We start from the raw sequence: 20,192 nt of genomic DNA on the forward strand, positions 1-20,192 counted from the left end.
AATCTCCCTTCCTTCCGTGTCTCAGCAGATCAGTTGCGCCGTCGAGAGTAAAACCTGACCCCCGGACTGGCTGGTGAGAACCGCTACGTTGGCTGTCACCGCCGAACTAGAAGACGCCACCGCACCAGATCCAGCGTCCTTTTCCTTGGCCGCAGAGTCAGCGCCGCCAGCGGAGGAGGCATCTGGAATATGTAACAATGTGTGGTGCTTGTCACCACAGCGCAAGCACCGGAGGTCAGACGGACAGTCGCTCACTGCGTGGTTCAGCTTAAGGCAGTTAGAGCACGCCCCCTGCTTCTTAGCGTGGTCCCGTCGCTGCGGCACCGAGAGCGCCTTAAAGCGCGGGCAATAATTGCAGAGGTGATTGCCTTGACAAAGGCTGCAGCGATTCGCTGACTTGCCCGTAGTCGATGTAGCAAGTGCGCTCACCTTTTTCTTCTCTGGTTTACCTGAAGCAGCCGGTTGCGGGCTGGCCTTGACATTGGCCGCCTTCAGGGATTGGATACGCGTCTGCAGAAACTCCCGCAGCTGCGTGAGAGTCGGGAAGTCCGTAGTGGTCTTCAGGGAGGCCTCCCAGAAGAGGCGCGATGATGGGTCCATTTTCTCAACGACGACGTGAACGAACCAATCGTCCCAGTAAGCGACCGGGCGTCCTAGGGACTCGAACGATCTTCTGACTCGCATCACCGAACTGCTTAATCGTTTGAGCTCTGCTGGGGACGGTTTTGTGACCGCCGAGCTGCCGAGGAAAGCGCGCATGTGAGAGGCAAGCAAGACTCGCCGATTATCGTACCGCGACTTCAGCTCGGACCACGCGAGGTCAAATCCCGCGGAGGTCATCTCCATGTTTGCGACAGTCTCAGCGGCCTCGCCTGAAAGAGTCGTTTTTAAATATTGCAGCTTTTGCACCGGGGCCAGGTCCGGGACATCGCCGACCAGAGACAGGAACAGATCTCGATAACTCTCCCATGCTAACGGGTCCCCGGAAAAGGAAGGCAGGTCTAACTTTGGCAATTGGATTTGCTTGGCAAAGGACGCCACAGAGCCAGAGGCGTCGCGCCCTGACGCTGGCGGATCATCCTTGATCAGAGCGTTAACCCGTGATTTAAATAGCACGTAGTTGTCCTTCGTTGTAGAGTAGGCATCACTATTAAAGTAGGCTTCAACTTCAGCGTCTTTCGATCCTACAAGGTCGTAATGCCCTTCCTCGTAGCGCCGCCAGTAGTCCTCCAGAAGAGCCAATCGGGCCTTGAGATACGCCTGGGTGGCCTTCTCCTTGCCAACCTTGAGGAGGTTCTCCCAGAAGCGGTTGATGTAACCCTTGGTGACAGCGAGTCTTTTAAGTTTAATGTCCATTGTGACGTGACGAAGGTGCGCCAATTCACTGCGCTAGCACAAAGTTGTCAGGGCGCGAGACAGACATACGTATGTCCCGCGTGACACGAGAGAGCGCAGGCGAGGAGAGCGTGAAGCGCGGCGCGGAGCTCGTCGACGCTGGGAGCACGGAGCGCGGAGCGGTAGCTCGTAGGCGTGGTGAGCGCGGGGCGCGGAGCCAGAGCTCGAAGGCGCGGAACGCGGAGCAATACACTATCACTGCACCGGAGCTCCGCGCGCTGTGAGATGCACCGCGTGCTGAGATGCACCGCGCGGTAGTCCGCTCTCGGGCACCCCTTCGGCACGCGCTGTTTTAGCACACTCGTAAGTTCGCCACTTGGCGATCACGCCGAGCTCACGTGATTCCAATATCCTCTCAACTCGGCCGCATATCCGGCCGCGTTTCCGCTCCCACAATCACAGTAGTACCACAAAATATAATACTTATTAAGCGTGGAGGCACTCCGAGCGCGAAAGGTAGCTTTCGTGTGAGACTCGATGTCTCCAGGCAAGAGGCGAAAAACGCGAGAGAGCTCGTCAGCCTATTCGTTCACACCTGACCTCCCGCAAGACCATGCTCATCGCCTGCCCTAACGCTTTCCCAACTCCCAACTCCCTCGTCACCAAGCTGCTCGATCCACCTGGGCGCGGGGGAAGGGGCGAGACACGCGCGGGCCGAGTGATAGAGCTCTCGAGGTGTCGTGTGATATAGGAAGATCACGCCAATCCTCCTGAGGATCCGAACACTTCCCAAAAAATCAACGATTTGGGTGGTGTATTGAAATTAATGAGCGGTAGTGTACATAATTATTTAATAAAGATAATTATATAAGTCGATTATCACAATTTGTTTAAATAGAAACTAATTTTTGTAATTATAGAGAATTACAGAGAATTATAGAGTTCAATGGACTGATAATATCGTAAAATTGCTGTTAGCAGAAATAACTACGTATATAGAATCGTCTACTAGTCCATTAAATAAGCAAGCTTGAAAAACTATTGCTGCAATTATTAACATTTATGGTTATAATTTGACTGCAGAAAACTGTTGTATCAAATAGACTAGTATGAAGAAAAGATATAAAACATTAAAAGACGCAAATAATTGTACTGGCGTAGCAAAAGAAACCTGGGAATATTTTAATATTATTCATGATATGTTAAGAAAAAATCCAGAAATTACACTTTTGTCCATAGTATCAAGTAGACGTGGTTTTAGAGTAAATGTAAATACATCTAAAAGCATAAATTTGAGTACTGAACATGAAGAAAATAAAGAAAATAAAGAAAATAAAGAAAATTTAGAAGCAACCAATATTTTAAAAAATTAACCGATAAAAAGAAAAAAGCGTAAAAAACCTACCTGGATTACAGAATTACTGGATCAAAAAGAGAAACATCACCGAGAAAATTATGACTAAAAAAAACTTTTTTATCTTTACTAGAAAAGTATTTAAATAAAGTAGACGGAAATAAAGTAGAAAAAAATAAAAAAGTAAAAAAAATAAAAAAGTAGAAAAAATATTTTTTAAACAAATTAAGTTTACTAAGCAATATTAATGTAAGAAAATCTAAAAACTCGTTATATTTCAAATATTTGTAACGAACCACGTTACTAGCAGCTGAAAACGACCGCGCGGCCTGGCCAACTATCCGCCGGGACGAATATCGGGCAAGCGTGCCCATTATAAGAACTCCACACCACCGAGATGACGCGCATCTCGGGGGCATACAGCCTCCCTCCTCTCGAGCCAGCATCCCGATCTGCGTCGCCGAGAGGAAGCCGAGGACCGCCAAAGATTCCCTAACGGCTGCCGGGGACCATATATAAGGCCGCCCGACAGCCGTAGACTCTACTTCTCGTTATCCCGTCCGACTCGCTCCGACGAGAAGCCTGAACCTTACGAGCCAGAAAACGGTGGAGTGTTCTCCGTCATCGCCGAGAGTTCTCGGCCTAGCTCGACTCTTTTCATTCCTCGCTAGCAAATCACGGGGGTAGAGCGTACTTTGTCTCTGCCGAGAGCTCTCGGCAGGTAGCTAAAAATCCTCACCGACGACATCCTCACGGCCCGGTAACCAGCACGGAGTGTTCTCCGTCTCCCCCGAGCGTTCTCGGGGCCGACGCCGTTCCCTGAAGGCTCACCACGCTTCACGGAATTGACGAGGCAATTCGAGGAAACGTCGTAAACGCGAGACATACGCGTTCTCACCGCGCGCCCGCCGGTCACCGAACATCCGAGACCGAGCGTAATGTCCCCGCGCCGCACACCCGCCGATCATCGAACTCGGAGCACCGAGCGCGAGGCGCATACCGCCCCCCGCACTGCGCACCGCAGTTGTCTCACCGGGCCGAACAGCTGATCGGCTGGCGATCACGCGCCCCGTCACTGATCATTGTAAATACTGCTGTATATAATGCGCAACCAGATTCTTCATCCGCTGTAAATATTCGCGAACTGTATATAATAGAGAATAAGTAATAAAATTGTACCGATCAACAACCGCCACGTTTTGCTATCTCTGAGCCCTTTTTTGCCCTAGCCCTTTTCCCGACGAGCTAAAAGTCCGCGCGAAAAACGGTCGTTACATTGGCGCCCGAACAGGGACTCGACAAACCGTTCCGAGAGATAGCAAAACAAGCCGAAATCTTGGATATACCTCGCATCAAAAGCTGACCTCACGAGGACGCTCGAGGCGCTCGGTTTCGATACCGCCGGGACGTTAGACGACCTTCGCCGACGGGCAAGCGATTACGCGAACTGACACCCCAAGCAATTCACTGACATGGCGTCCCTACCGGGGCCCGCGACGGAACCGCCGCAAATTAACATCACTTCGGTAGACCCAGAGCCAGCCGCGGAGGCGCACGCGAAAACCATGAACCAGATACGAAAATTGCCATTTCGACGGCAAAGACTCTTGGTCATTTCTGGAACGGATTGAAGAGCTTAAAAACGAGTATGGGTACAAGGACCGCCAAATGCTGCGGGGGCTGCCGGAATTATTGAAAGGGGACGCCATGCTATGGTACCGAAATAACCGGGCGACCTGGGGAACGTGGGACGAATTCTTGGCCGAATTCCGCGACTATTATCTACCGCGACGGTATTTCAACCAGTTACGTCACGAGATAAAGACCCAAATACAAAAGACCGGCGAACCATACCGGAAGTATGCCACCGAACTTCTCACCATGATGAGACGCGCGGGAGACTATGCAACCGCCGAACAAATCGACATATTGTACGAAAATATGGAGCCGCGCTACAAACTGTATGTACGACGGGGCGACGTACACCGCGCGAACGATTTGCTCCGATACGCGGAGGAATTTGAGACGTTGGACGAACAGTGCCGAGCCCGACACTGTGTTACGCCGAAAATCAGTACGTCCGCCGCGGTCGCATACGATAAAACCGAATGCTGTTGGCGGTGCGAACAGAGGGGCCACACGCGCTTCGACTGCCGACGCATTCCCCACAAGTTTAGCTCTCAGGCAAAGACGGCGTACTCACTCGAGACTGTCACCCACCGCCGCCGGGAAACGCCGCCAGGGCCGAGGAAAGCGCGGTCACGCCCCGTCCCTCAGAAAAACGTAAAAACCGCGACCGCACCTTCACATTAAAATCCGTCACCTGCCATTTCTCGCGCTCCTCGACACCGGGTCCGAGGCGTCGTTCGTCAGTTCGCAAACCGCCGCTACGCTTCGAAACATCGGACTAGACATCCAACCCGCCACCGGCCGCGTCCACCTCGCGAACCAAACGGTCACCAGTATTTCGGGTTGCATGACGCTACCAGTTGCGGTAGCAGGGCGGGAAATCTGGCATGAGATGCAAATCATGCCGCACCTCGATGCCGACATACTGGTGGGCGTTGACTTCTGGGCTCGCTTACGCCAGGCGATTCCGCCGCTTCCGATACGTCGCACCTCCGCAACCGCGTCACAATACGTCTCCGGAACGAGTTATGGGGGCCCCACGTCGCCGGAAAAAAAGAAACTCCGCGAGTTCCTGGAGCTCGAGCTGCCGCTCTTCGATAACGTGCGGGGGCCCACCGACCGCGTCCAGCATACGATTCTTGTCCGAAATAACCTGCCGATTAAACAAAGGTGCAGACCGCGCAACCCCGCCATGCAAGCTATCATCGACGCGGAAGTCGAGAAGATGCTCCACGAAGGCGTTATTAAGCCCTCCCGCAGCGCATGGAGTTCGCCCATCGTGATCGTGCGAAAGAAGGACAAGAAAGCGCGCTTCTGCGTCGACTTTCGGCGGATGAACGAGGTCACCGAGCCCGACGCGTAACCGCTTCCGCAGATCACCGCTACTCTGGACAAGCTGCGAGGGGCGAGGTACCTGACTACCCTGGATCTGCGGAGCGGGTATTGGCAGGTGCCACTCGCCCCTGAAAGCCGCCCAGTGACCGCGTTCACTGTCCCCGGCAAGGAATTTTTCCAATTCCGGGTAATGCCGTTTGGCTTACATGCAGCGCCCGCAACATTCCAGCGCTTGCTGGACGCGGTCTTAGGGCCCGAATTAGAACCGCGAGTCTTTGCATATTTAGACGACATCATCATCGCGACCCGCTTCCTCGAGGAACATCTCGACACGCTACGCGACGTATTCCGGCGACTCCGGGAGGCCCATCTACGACTGAACCCGGAGAAGTGCAAATTCGGGGTAGACCGTCAATCGCGAAATGCGAAAACCCACTACCGTCCGACAGGTGCGACGGTTCCTCGGGGTCGCATCCTGGTATTTGTCAGGGACTTTGCCGCTGTCGCCGCCCCATTGACCCAGCTAACTCGGAAAAACGTTAAATGGCACTGGGAGGCCGAGCAGCGAGCGGCCTTCAATTCACTGAAGCACACGCTCACGTCCACGCCCGTCCTTGCATGTCCTGACTTCACACGTCAATTTATCGTACAAACAGACGCGAGTACGTCGGGGCTGGGAGCAGTTCTCACCCAGGACTGTCCTGAAGGAGAACGCGTGATTGCGAGTCGAACACTTAACACCGCCGAACGAAATTACAGCGCGACCAAACTCGAGTGCCTCGCGGTCGTGTGGGGTATCCGTAGGTTTTGATGGGGGCTACTTAGAGGGCTATCGGTTCAAGGTCATTACCGACCACCAGTCCCTGCGGTGGTTGCGCACGTTGGATTCACCAACTGGGCGGTTAGGGCGATGGGTCTTTGAATTACAGCAATACAGTTTTAAGGTAAAATACCGAAAAGGGGCCCTAAATCGCATGGCCAATGCCCTATCGCGACAAACCGCCATAAACGCGTACCGACGCATGTGGCAGGCGGTTAAAAAGACACCACGAGACGTTCCGGACTACCGCATAAAGAAGGGCCGGCTTAAAAAACACGTACTGCATACCCTGAATTTCAAGGAAATACCACCAGAAACACAGTGGAAGCACTGCGTCGCCACGGACAAACGTGCTCAGATCTTGAACCGGTACCACGACCGACCGACCGCGGGGCACCTTGGAATCGCCAAAACCATCGCGCGCGTGGCGGAGCATTATTATTGGCCATACTGCGTATATTGGTACAGTATATTGGTATATACTGCGGCACGGATGCCCGGAGGAAATACTCTCCGATAACGGAGCCCAACTACGATCCGCGCAATTCGAGCAGTTATTAAAAAAGAACGGCATCCGTCATAAGCTCACACCCGCGTACGCCCCGCACTGCAACCCGGTCGAAAGGACGAACCGAGTGTTAAAGACGATGATCGCGCAATACGTCCGGCGAAATCATCGCGCCTGGGACGAGCACGTCAGTGAATTGCAATTTGCGTATAATACGGCGACACATGAAGCCACCGGATATATCCCCGCATTTTTAATTTACGGGCGCGAACTCCGGCGACCGACCGAACCACCCGCCGAACGCACGGCCCCCCACACGCGCTACAGAGCCAGCTCCGCAGCGCATACGAGATTGTCGAAATACAAAACGCGCGCGCGTTTAAAAAGCAAGAACGTCATTACAACCTCCGCCGCCAAAATTGGCAGCCGAAAATAGGAGAATGAGTGTGGAAGCGCGACCACCCCCTCTCCAATCGCGCGGACGCGTTTAACGCTAAGCTAGCACCTAAATTTGTCGGCCCGCTGGAGATCCGTCGCATTATCTCCCCTGTCATAGTCGATCTGCGGAGCTGGGGGGGGGAAATGGTACCGGCATGTGCACGTGCAAGACCTGAGGACCACCGGCACGCGAGAGGACGGTGACGGCGACACCGACACCGAAAATGAATCATATACTGATCACACGGACCACACGGGACCACCGAAAAAGCGGACCGCCACGATACTCGAATCCTGGCAGCGGAGGCACATTTCGTCTCGAGCCATACGACGTGAACGATGGACTACGACGAAGTACTCGCCGCCATCAACGCACTCTTAGACGAGCCCGAAAGCTACGACCCGGTACGGCCCGGCTTCGAACGGCCAACAGCCACCCCGGAACCACCGCCCACACCAGTCAGTCGGCCAGCGATCCGCATCGCCATAGCCGGTACCACCGAGGATGTCGTCGGTGAGGATTTTTAGCTAGCTGCCGAGAGCTCTCGGCGGAGACAGAGTACGCTCTACCCCCGTGGTTTGCTAGCGAGGAATGAAAAGAGTCGAGCTAGGCCGAGAACTCTCGGCGATGACGGAGAACACTCCACCGTTTTCTGGCTCGTATGATTCAGGCTTCTCGTCGGAGCGAGTCGGACGGGATAACGAGAAGTAGAGTCTACGGCTGTCGAGCGGCCTTATATATGGTCCCCGGCAGCCGTTAGGGAATCTTCGGCGGTCCTCGGCCTCCTCTCGGTAACGCAGATCGGGATGCTGGCTCGAGAGGAGGGTTCCTCAAGGTTGTAAGATGGCGACGTGATATCCTGAGGATCACACGAGGGATCCTCAGGGTTGTGGTATGGTGACAGGCGATCCTGAGGATTACACGAGGGTTTCTCAGGATTGTGGTATGGTGACGGAATATCCTGAGGATCACCTGAAGTTTCCTCGGAGTTGTGGTATGGTGACGGGATATCTAGAGGATCACACGGGGGTTCCTCAAGATGGTAAGATGACGATGGAGATGTTCTCAAGAAATCCAGGTACTCGGAGTAGGCAGCGTCAAGTGTTTCGCGAGCCCGCCTGATTTTTTCAGCTCTCCTGCTTTGGGACCGTCTTACGTTTCAACGATTTCTCTTGTGGAAAAACTGATTTACCACTGCAATTAATATATATTTTCTAGTTGTGTTTAAGGAAAGAAAAACTACCTGAAAATAAAAGGTTGAATAGTTGAGACTTACTACTTGTTGAGACGGTACTACTGGCTGAGGGTGATCCAAACTCCTGGTCTTAGGATTAGCGAGCGGTTCTCAGCTGGGCCGCAACAAGTTAGTCCGTCAGGCTCGAGGCTGGTGGGACCGGAGAGTGGTAAGCCACGGGAGGTACCCAGGTGCACTCACTTCACTTGCTGTTAATCTTCGGTAATTAATGTTCGGGACTGAATGTTCAGCACAAAATGTTCGGCACTGGATGTTCAACACGTAAGGTCGTAATGTTCGGCACTGACTTTGACGGAACTCAGTGCGAAAAATATAGCACGAGCTCTGACCCGCAAATATAACAGAATTTCTGACTTGAAAGAAATGTGACGGACACTGGTTCTAAGACCTCGAGAGCACGTAGAATTTTGTGAATCTGGTGCTCGCGATCTCTTGGATCGCGGTTTTATAGAAGATTTTTCGAAAAGAAGGGTTGGGGTGTAGACGGTCTCATTTTTGGATTGGTAGGCCCAATCCAAATTTCCAAAGCTACCAAATTTGCAGCTTGTCTATTGGAAAATTCGTTTGGGTTACTCATTGCTTAGATGACCAATCACTGGCTCATCTTTCCTGGTCTCCGCCCGAATTACCTTTGGTTTTGAGTATAGAAGTGGGAGGTTTACAATTTTCATTTTCTTATCTAAGGAACAGGCGACAGAAAAAAAAGAAATTTATATTCGTCTGTAAATTATTTGTAGAGAGTTGCGCCTTCGATTGTTAGTTCAACCTGAATCGCGTTTTTGCTTGAGTGATAAATTTTATAGTTCCGGAAATCTTTTGTCCAATATGTTTTAGATATTTTCCTTTTCAAGTTTCGATATTTCCCCTTTTTTTCTGTCTTTACGTTAGGTACCGATCTAAGGCATTGTTTGGGCATAGTCTGGTAATAAGGATAGCTGTTACAATACTTCTTATTCTAAATTCAACATTCCTTTAGACTTGGAAGGATTTGAATCATATCTGACGGTTGTTTATAGAAATTATTTATGGATGGAAACTAGAGTCCTCGTTTGATGGCTGTACTTTTGATTTATGTTGTGACGATACGTCACTAAGTCCCGGGCCGACCATCCGCCCCACCACGGGACTCGGCATCTACGGACGCCCCTCCCGAAAGTCTAGTACCCCCGTCGGGAACCGATCCCATCACGCTGCTGGGAGCGCGTGGGGATCGCCCCGACGGGTATAAAAGCCAAGCTCGATCGGGATCAAGCACCAGTCCCGCCCTGTCGACTGAGTAGGTCTCCGGACCACTCTGATGCCCGGTTCTCGCCGGCATTTGACTATCCTTGTGTCCGCCGACGGAGCATGCCACCTGGCCGTTCTGCCGCCCGGTTCTCGCCGGCATTCGACTATCCTTGTGTCCGCCGACAGAGCAGGCCACCTGGCCGTTCTGCCGCCCGGTTCTCGCCGGCATTTGGCTATCCTTGTGGCCGCCGACGGAGCAGGCCACCTGGCCGTTCTGCCGCCCGGTTCTCGCCGGCATTTGGCCATCCTTGTGTCCGCCGACGGAGCAGGCCACCTGGCCGTTCTGCCGCCCGGTTCTCGCCGGCATTCGGCCTTCCTTGCCACCTCCAACGGGGCAGGTTACCTGGCCGCCCTGCCCGCCGGTTCTCGCCGGCGACCACGGGTCGCGACCGCGTTCTAAGGTGCTGCGCATTAGCGCGCTCCCGCCCGACTGACTAGGTTAGGCTGTACATTACTGTATATACCCGCATAGGCATAGTACATAAGGTAGCGTAAGGACTATGTAAGTTAGACTAAGGCTTCTAATAAAGACCTATTACTTCAACATCGGTGTGCGCAAGTTGGTTTCCCCCCTTCTCTCGAATCCTGGTACCCGGCGAGCCGGTCCGAGGCGTTCGGGAAAGGCGAACCGTTACAATGTATTTGTTGTTCTTTAGAAATAAAATTTTTAATTGTCGCTATATCTCACAAACTTGTGACAATAGAGCGATCTTATGTAAACATTCTTATTATTATCAACCGTCAGAATATGATTTTTCTTATTTAGTTATTTTTTTTAGAAGGGTTAGCGATAGAGAAAAACGTTAAGTCCGCTGGACGTAACACAAATATTCCTTATTTTGTGTAATAATTATAAATGTTTATGTTGTAGTGAACTAAATACGTTTAGTTATTCATTACTCAAAAGTTTTTATTCAGATGTGTGCATTATAAAGATATATATTACAAATATATAGTATTTTGATTTTATTTTAAAGTTATATTGTTCGAACCTGCCACATTAAACTGGTCGTAGGGGCAAGGCGAGTTCGAGGTTCTCCACCGTCCTTTATTTTGCAACGAGATCTTAATTCAAAACAGAACTCGCCTTGTACACACGATCACGCTTGGCAACAGCGATTCTGCGGCAGCGGGTCTGCCTGCGCACCAACACGCCACGCCGCGTCACATCATCGCGAACCAATCCAGATCTGCTGGCACGCATGACGGATCACCGCCGCGAGGCTGGATGACTCCGGAGCCACCAATTGCGCCTGTCGTTTCGGGGTCACCCTGCCAAAATCGACGAGGCGACAGCCCATTGACTTTTGATGACGACAGTTTTGCACCCTCAACGAGAAAGACCAGGAGCGGGAAAGTCGGTCACAGTCTCTTTGGCACCTCCGACTAGCGCTCGGTTACCGTGTGCGATTGTCATTGAAAATAATCCGAAACTGTAGAGTTTTTTTTATGTGAAGTAAAGTCAAATGCACAAGGAAACTCGGTGTAGTGAACCTCCATCTGCATCCCATTCCTGCTCACTTTCCTTAGTGCTTCGAACATATATGTAATAAAATTAAATGTGATTGATTGTGCTTCCGATTGATATAGATATACCATTTCCCTTATTCCTTTTTTTAGTTACATAAAAAATTAGGATTTGTTAAGAAATAGATTATAGTATTAAAGTTTGTGACGTTGCAGTTTTGCTGCGGCGTCGCAACGTCCCTCCGCCGTCACAAGGCCCGAGCTCGCGCTAGCGAGAACGGCCGGGAGGTGCAGGGAGCGTATTCTCGGCAGGCCACATTAGCGATATTATTTGCGAAAACTAATTCTATTTCTTTTTGTATTTTGCGTATCGGGCGCCACACTCGGCAAAACCGCCGAGGAACACCGCATAGGATAAGGAATTCGGCCTTGGCGGAGCAGCGGGAAATAGAGGACAGGGCCGAGGCATAGGACAATTACCGCGGGGGTATGGAACCCCCAGCGGGAACCGCGAGGCAAGCGGCACGGCAGAAAACTAGACAAAGCGGAGAAGCCGACGAGGCCAGCAGCAGCGGAGGACTCTTTAGCTTTAATCAGTCTCTCGTATCGGCCCCGGGGAGATTATACTAACCGGAAGGTCGTCTGCAAGAGAGGAGGATCAAGGGCCCCCGTGATCAAAGGACGCCTCGCGAAATTGGGTCGCGTACGCCGTTAAGCGCGAGCTGGCGCGAGGCGCGGAACGCGTACCCTTTCCTGCCCACCTCCTCAATCCTTCTCTCTTAAATGACCACTTCATTGATTCTCTTTCGGCTTCTCCTCATTCACCTGAACTACTGTCCCGTTTATCTTCCTCTCCTCCGTCTGTTGGATCAAAAACTTCAGCTTCTCGCCTATCTCTTCTCGTAAGTTGTTCAATATCTTCAAACACATCCGCCTCACATCCCTTCGACATCTCCGGCAGGATGCCTCTCCTCTGTCTTCCTAACTGCTTAGACCCTCTTCTCCATATTTTAAATACGGCACTATCCACTTCCATCTTTCCTACTTCCTGGAAACACTCAATTATCCTCCCTATTCCAAAAACTCGAAACCCGTCCTCACTCTCGTCTTTCCGTCCCATATCTTTTCCTCCTTTCCTCTTTAAGTTGCTTGAACGTATTTGTTATATGCAACTTAGCTCATTCATCGAGGCGTCTGCTATCCTCCCCGAGCATCAGTCGGGCTTTCGTCGCATGCATAGCACAACGACGGAGCTATTCCACCTCTCTCACTGTGTTCTGTGTGGCTTCGACTCGGGTCATCTTTCGGCCATTGTTGCCCTTGACCTTACCAAGGCCTTCGATACTATTAATCATGACCTTCTTTTTGCCAAGCTCAGGATCTATGGTCTCTCTCCCTCTGCTATATCCTTGCTTTGCTCCTTTCTTTCTAATCGCACGCAACAAGTCCTTATCCACAACCCATTTCCCTTACTATCCTCTCCTCGTCGGGTCATATCTGGTGTTCCACAAGGCTCTATTCTGGGTCCGCTTCTTTTTAACATATTTGTCTTGATCTGACCTCCATCTCTCTTTCTCTGCAGCTGTTTACGTACGCTGACGACGTTATCCTTCTTAGCTCTTTCCATCCTTCCGAAGCCGTATCCGCTTCTTCCAAATTGAACAACGATCTTGCTATCGTTGCCAACTGGGCGTCCTCGAATGGCCTCTGCCTAAACCCCTCGAAATCCTCCCTCCTGATTGCTGGTCTCCTGTCTCCAAGCTTTTGATATTTTCCTTGACTCATCATCTATCCCTTACTCTTCTTCCGTTAAGCTCCTACATTTTGATTCCTCCTGGTCCTTTAAACCTCATGTTACTGGTAAATGTACAGCTTTCTTTCGGCTACGCCTTCTTTATCCTTTCCGTCACATCCTCTCGTTTTCTCAAAAACTTGTTGTTTCTCAGACCATGATTGTCTCCCTGTTTGACTATGCTGATGTTGTTTACGCACCCAACATCTATCTGATCGTATTTAACGTGTCCAAAACTCTTGTCTTTGTTTTTCCTACTGTATCCGTAAATTTCACCACCTTACTCCTCTCTTCAACAGCTCAGGTTGGCTCAAAATGCGTCCTCGCTATATCCTCCACCTGTCTCGTTTTCTCTCTTCTTCGCTCCAATTCTCCTCTATATCTTAGGCGTCTTCTTCAATTCACCTCCGAACTCCATTCAGCCTCCGCGCCTGACACTCGTCATAATCAACTTCTATCCTTTCCCACTCATCACTCCTCTAAATTTCGTACCTCCTTCTCTTATATTGCTGTGTACTACTATAATCAGCTTCCTTTATTCATAAAATCCACTACCTCCCTTCTTTCGTTTCGCAAAGAAGCTGCCCGTTTCATTTCATCATCCTCCTTCTCTCTTAATGTTTAAACTTCTTTACTTATTTTGCGTTGTTCTTCTATGTATCCTTATTCAATTCTCTCGGCTGAGTCAGACCCTCTATCTTCGAATTTTGAGCGATTTTGTTTTTGTTCTCTTTTTTTTTATTATTCTTATTTTACTTTATTTTTTAAAATGTATTATACCTTAACTTTTAATGCTTAGTGCTTGCTTATGTTTCTCTCTTTTTTCTCATGTGTTTCTGGGAGGCTTCATAGCAACATTCTTTGTTGTAGCCTTTCCTATTGCTTGTACATGTTCTGTAACTTTCCTATTGTATTCTAGCTGTTTTGTTATCAAGCAATAAAGTTCTGTTGTTGTTGTTGTTGTTGTTGTTGTTGTTGTTGTTGTTGTTGTTGTTGTTGTTGTTGTTGTTGTTGTTGTTGTAGATAACGTGTCAGCAACCCGCCCGTCCTCGAATTCCTGTCGTGACGAAGGAAGGATGAGCGTCCCAATGCCAAGTGAGGGCCTTGCAGAGGATTCAGAGGGACAAGGAAGCCGGTGAGGTTGCCCGTGACGCGTGTGTAATTCTGTAAAGCCACTCGCAAATCGACGGATCGCGCTAGCATTCTGAGATCGAGCTCTTTAGCGTATTGCAGTGCGCGAGGGCGCACTTATTAGTGTTAGAACGAGTGATCGACTCCTATACGCAGCGGGCCGTCCAGGACTCGTGGAGACTATGATTCGCGTATCGTAGAGTTACGTTTGTGAAGCGCGCTCGCCGAGAATCGTGGCCCCGGATCGTAGCGTAGAAGAGTATTAATTCGCAGCAGAAGGCCGATAGCACGACCGCTATACCGTACTCGCGCGAAGTACGTGTCAACCGGATTGCATTGCGTGCTTCGAGAATTTGCGTCGCGGTACCTGCGATTATGCGTGAAGCTCCGGCTCCTCCCAAGTTTCGTGTCAGTATTATTTCCGTCAATTCCGTTTCGTGAATGTCGCCCCGTCGTCTCATTGTCACGTCGTTTGCGTTGTGATCGTAGCATTTGCGTTCTCGCGTTACTTGTCGTCTCGCGGCTTGTCGTTGTCATTAGGCTTCCTTGTCTAAGTGATTGTTATTTTCGCGCCTTTCCTATTGTAATTGCTTTGTTCGCGCTATCTAACGAATCCGGTTATTTTCGCGTTAATTTTAATTTTCAAGCCTTTTAATTATTTTCCGAAAGAGTTCCGTCTTTCGCGCTTTAAGCGAAACTTCTACTGTATTTCTTTATTCTCTCATTATTATTTATCTTGTTAATTTCTTTCGTTGCAATGAACGCGCTATTAATGTGTTTCACTCTGAATCTACGTTAATTCTTGTGCCGTTTTGTGTCGTCCTAATTAACCGAACGTTCGCCTGTGACCTACTGCCCCGTCCTTCTGCCGAAATTGTAACGGCCGGCTAAATACTCTGCATGAGCGTGAAGCGGGATCTTGGTGTTACTTTTGCGTTCGAATTTGACACGGCGGAGGTGCGTGTCTGGCGCCCATTTGTGATAAGTCCCGCAGATCGCTCAGCGATAAATTGGGAGGCATTTGAGGGAACGTCCATCCTCCCTCCATCTTTCGTACCGTTTTTGTTCCGCGTTACAGTTCCGCAGGGCAGGAAGGAAAACGCGTGACAAGTTTTATTTATGTAAATATCGTTTTATGATTATTTTAGTTATTTCAACTGTGGCGACAGAAGGCGCATGACGCCTAGTCGCCACGCAACCCGGCAAACAGTGAAACACTCAGGAGCAAGAGCACGAGATATTATAAAAATGAAGCTACGCGCTGCCGCCACGAGAAGACCCCGATTCTCCCAAGTGAAGGCACACCATCCAGGGGATATAAGAAGCGGCCAGAGAACTTCGAGTCACTCATTGCGCTATAGCAGTCGAGTCTGATTTTTTGATATAATACAGCAGCCTGGCGACTAACAACGGCGAGTGGCGACTCTGTTCCATACCACCCGGTTTGATATCGCTGACGCGACCACCAAGGGTATACCTTTTTTTTATTTGCGAGAAAGTGGGAAATCTTCATAAAGGGCCATCCAGGAGACCCAATCGCTACACAGTTAGATAATCAGGAGGCCCAAGACACCCGGGTGCCCGTATACCCGGGTGATGTAAAATTCTATGTGGGCACATTGCGAGAGATACTACCCACATAGTCTACCCACTAAAACCCACTCCCTAGTTTTATCCTACACTTGGCACTTGTGAGGGTACCTCCCGATACAACGTATAGTCGTTTCGTCAGGAGGCACCGCCGTGCCGGCTGGGACAATAAACTCCCATCATCAACTAGAACGGGCTCCATTCATGCGCCTTACTATACATACCTAGTGAATGGACCCCGATTGGCTACCAATTCACAAATCGGAGTCCATTTCCGCTCAATACAAGCGCAATTGAAGCATTTTACGCTTTCTAATTCTAGTTGGCTCGGGTGCGGAGGTGCGCCAAATCCCAAGTACAAAGTATCCCCTGTGCTTGTTTTACAATAATAATTATAATTCGTTATGTCTACAATACATGTATTTACTTATACATTCCAGATAATGTCCCATCACGGATGTCCAACTCTAAGGAGATCTTTGGTTCTCCTTTCTAGTCATCTCCGCTTCTTCTTTAATAATCATAATCTCTTCACAATAGGTATAAAAGCCTTCCAATTATTTTCATCATTTACCAGCTACTACTAAACTATTCAAACTTAAATCATTTCCTACGACTAATCTTAATAAACGCCTTTGTTGGTTCCAAGATTCGCAAAACTCCAGCGTGTGCTGCGCATCATCTATGATAAAATCGCATTGAACACACACCGGAGTTTCCGACTTATTAATCCTAAATAGGAGTTTATTAAAACATCCGTGCTCGGACATTATCTGGGTTAATCTATACATTAACATTAAGTTTCTATTCGAATACCACTCGTTTAAAACTGGCGCTAATGCTGTACGCACTCTCCTTCCGGGAGTGTTTGGTTGACACTCTACAATTCGCATTCTCCATGCTTCTATCTATATGTTTCCTGCTCTCTAATTCGCTGTTTAGCGCGCTTTGATAGAAAGAAACTACCATTAGGTGCACTTCTAATCTTACTATATACTATTTTATGCCTTTCCGCCATCAAATCTATAGGGATTTGTCTAACCAATAACATTGCCGCTTCGTATGCAACCGTTCTATAGCCTCTTACAATTCTTAAAGCCAATCGTTTTTGAAGTTGTTTAAGCCTGGTTCTTATGTCCTTGTTTCTAATGACATTTTTCCCCCAAAAAGGTGAGCCATAATTTATGACCGAATGAACGATCTCCGACCGAATATAATCTCCGAGACCGCTCACCCGGTCCCCTTAAATTCGACGAGATTCTGCTAAGTGCAGTGGCCAAGTTCTCTATCTTAGGAATTGTTCTTCTTAGGTGTTCAGCGAAATCCTACTTTCTGTCTAATGTAATACCTAGATACTTCATTGATTTTTTGATTAGTAGAGTCGAGTCATCTATCTTTAAACTTAAGTCCCGCATTTCGTTCTCTTTTATCTCAAAGGCCATGGCCTCAGTTTTCTCAATTGCCACCTTTAAGCCTAGTTTCCTAATTGTCTCAAGTGTAATTCCGGCCATTAACTCAGTTTTTCTGATTGCTTCATTAACATCCGATCCTGCCACAAGTAGCAGTGTGTCGTCTGCGAAGCCTATAATATTTGTGTCCAGAGGTGTTATTCTGGACAAAATGTCGTTGTACGCCATATTCCACAAAATAGAGGCTAATGCAGACCCCTGAACTCCACATGTACATCTTCTGAATACGTATTCTTCTTTATCATTAACGTAGACCAAATACCTTTCTTTGATGTAATTATTTATTATTATCCTTAGACAATTAAGGACACCTTTTCTTTCTGCTGCTTTTTTAATAGTGTCCCATGGAAGTGAATTAAAGATGTTGGCTATCCAACCCTATAATTATAACGATTTTCCCATCTTCGATATAATCGTCAATCGATTTGTTTAATTTTCATTATAGCATTGATCGTTGATCTATTTTTTCTGAAGCCATACTGATTTTTACTCAGCTCATTGTTTTCTTCTAAGAATGTCATTAATCGGTTACCTATTACTCTTTCAAAGAGCTTTCCGGTCTCATCCAACAGACAAATAGGAAGCCAGAAAGCCCTCCGTTTTGTTCGCCTTTTTTAATAGAACCAACTGAGCTAATTTCCAGGTTAAAAGGAAAACGCCCTCTCTGAGACATTTGTCAAAACGTAATTTTCAATACTCCAGCATATAGCCGCCTGATCCTTTCAAGATCAATCCTCTAATCCCATCCGGACCAGGGTCCTTTCTTATTACTGACTTTTTTTAGTGCTTTTATTATTTCTTGCTTTGTTATCTCGAACTCTGGTTCCCATATTAATGGAATATTCAGGTCTTCAACAATTTCATGCGTTGGAAATAAATGATTTACTATAGTATCTAATGTCATTTTATCTAATTTTTGTGTTAATGGGAAATCTAGTTTCTTTATTTTATTAGTAACAATTCTGAATGACATGCCCCAGGGGTTTGAATTAAGTGTATTCATGAGCTCCTTTCATGCCTGGATCTTGGATCTTTTAATTGCTTTTCTCAATTCTTTCCTTAAGCTCTTTAATATCGTGTCCAATGTACGTTGTTCTTCGTATGAAACTTTCTCTCTAGCTCTTGTTGTGCTATATTGGGAGTTGCACTCCTTTCTGAGGTTTGCAATTTCCTCGCTCCACCAGTAGACAGAGTTACTAATAAATTTTCTAGTTGGATTCATGGCCATATTGGATAAATCTCTAAGAATTGTATTTATGTACTTTCTTAACTACTTGATCTGCCGTCATATTACGGCTTGGTTCGCTCCAAGTATTTTCTATAGCCGCCTCTTCTAATTTTTCACCGTTAAACGAGGCAACACTCCAGCAGGGAAAAGCATATTTAATTATTTTGTTACATGTTCTGTTTGTCTTACCTTTATTTAACAATTTATTTTTTAATTCTAGAAAAATGTATAAATGATCTGAGAGCGTGTCTCTTTCTCTATCTAATATCCACCTTGGATTCATGCTTTCAGCTTGACTGTTTACAAAAATTAAGTCCACCGCGGATTTGCCACGAGGGTGTTAACAAGTAACTTCCTTATTTAAATTAAGATAATTTAAGTTATGGCTGAACATCCATTCCACTAGAAGATCTCTCGGGCTATTTACTTTATCCCATAATTTCGATCTAGAGTTTAAATCTTCAGCAATTACTAGAGGCATTTTCTTATATTTAATAATCTCGTTTGTTAGACTATCTAAATAAATATCAAAGTCTTGCAAATTTTTGTTTGGAGAAAAATAAACTCCGATTATAACGATATTACCCCATTTAATCGTTACGAATCCTTCCCCCCTACTAAGTAACACACATGGGGCTTGTTGGTTTAAACCTTCTGATGTGATATAGACAACAGGTTTGTTTTCATTTGAGGAAAACTCCCTGTATTCCTTCTTAATGCTAGGAGAGAGAGAGAGAGAGAGAGAGAGAGAGAGAGAGAGAGAGAGAGAGAGAGAGAGAGAGAGAGAGATTCTATAAATATAATAATTCCAACTTTTTTCTTTTTTGTCGTATAGAGAGCCAAGTCTTGCGCTTGCTTAGAATGATTAACATTAATTAATAGTAGTTTAATTATTTTGTTGTTTATCTTTATCTTTTAAAGTTTCTTCAATTATTTTTCCTTTCTTATTGTCTTTGCTGTTTGCTCTCTTTTTTCCTTGCGGTGGTGGCAAAGCCACGGATCCATCTGCAGTAATTCTCTTCTGGAACTCATTGTATTTGGATGGCGTAATTTGTTCAGCAATAACCCATTATTTTCACTTTTCTCACTCTTTCTTACTTTTGATAACACCTCAGGACTATTTTTTTTGCCTGGTTGCTCCTCGGACATCTCAATATCCTCATTTAAGAACCCCTCTACCTCTATTTCTCCATTGTCTTCGTCTTCTAATTCATGATATTCTTCTTCCGTGTGTTCTTTTTCAGTATGAATCATTTTCTTTTTTGGTGAGTTGCTCGGTAAATATTCTGAATCTACTACTTTACTATGTCCCTCACTTGTTTTGTCTTCTTTCGATGTCCCTGGGGACCGTAATCTCTTATTTTGCCTTATAGGCGCTTTTCTAGGGGACCAGGGCTGGCAGTCCCTGGAGCCAGCTCTATGACCGTGTTCTAGGCCTCTTTCTGCGCACGGCGGACAGTAAGATTTGTTTTTACAGCCCATAACTTGATGGTCAACTCCACCACAGTTAAAGCAATGGCCTTTCAGATCATCTTTAGAAGGACACAACTACA

At 47.7% G+C, this 20,192-nt stretch overlaps 1 protein-coding gene across 1 annotated transcript; it reads right to left on the bottom strand.

Annotated features, from left to right (window-relative positions):
• Positions 1-21: 21 nt before the first annotated feature.
• LOC118645357 lies at positions 22-1,356 on the bottom strand. The gene has a single exon (XM_036286232.1). It carries the CDS (start codon positions 1,354-1,356, stop codon positions 22-24), a length of 1,335 nt encoding a protein of 444 aa, XP_036142125.1.
• Between the last annotated feature and the right edge of the window lie 18,836 nt (positions 1,357-20,192).

This window comes from Monomorium pharaonis, chromosome 4 (genome assembly GCF_013373865.1).
Source record: "Monomorium pharaonis isolate MP-MQ-018 chromosome 4, ASM1337386v2, whole genome shotgun sequence".
NCBI classification, from domain to species: Eukaryota; Metazoa; Arthropoda; class Insecta; order Hymenoptera; family Formicidae; genus Monomorium; species Monomorium pharaonis.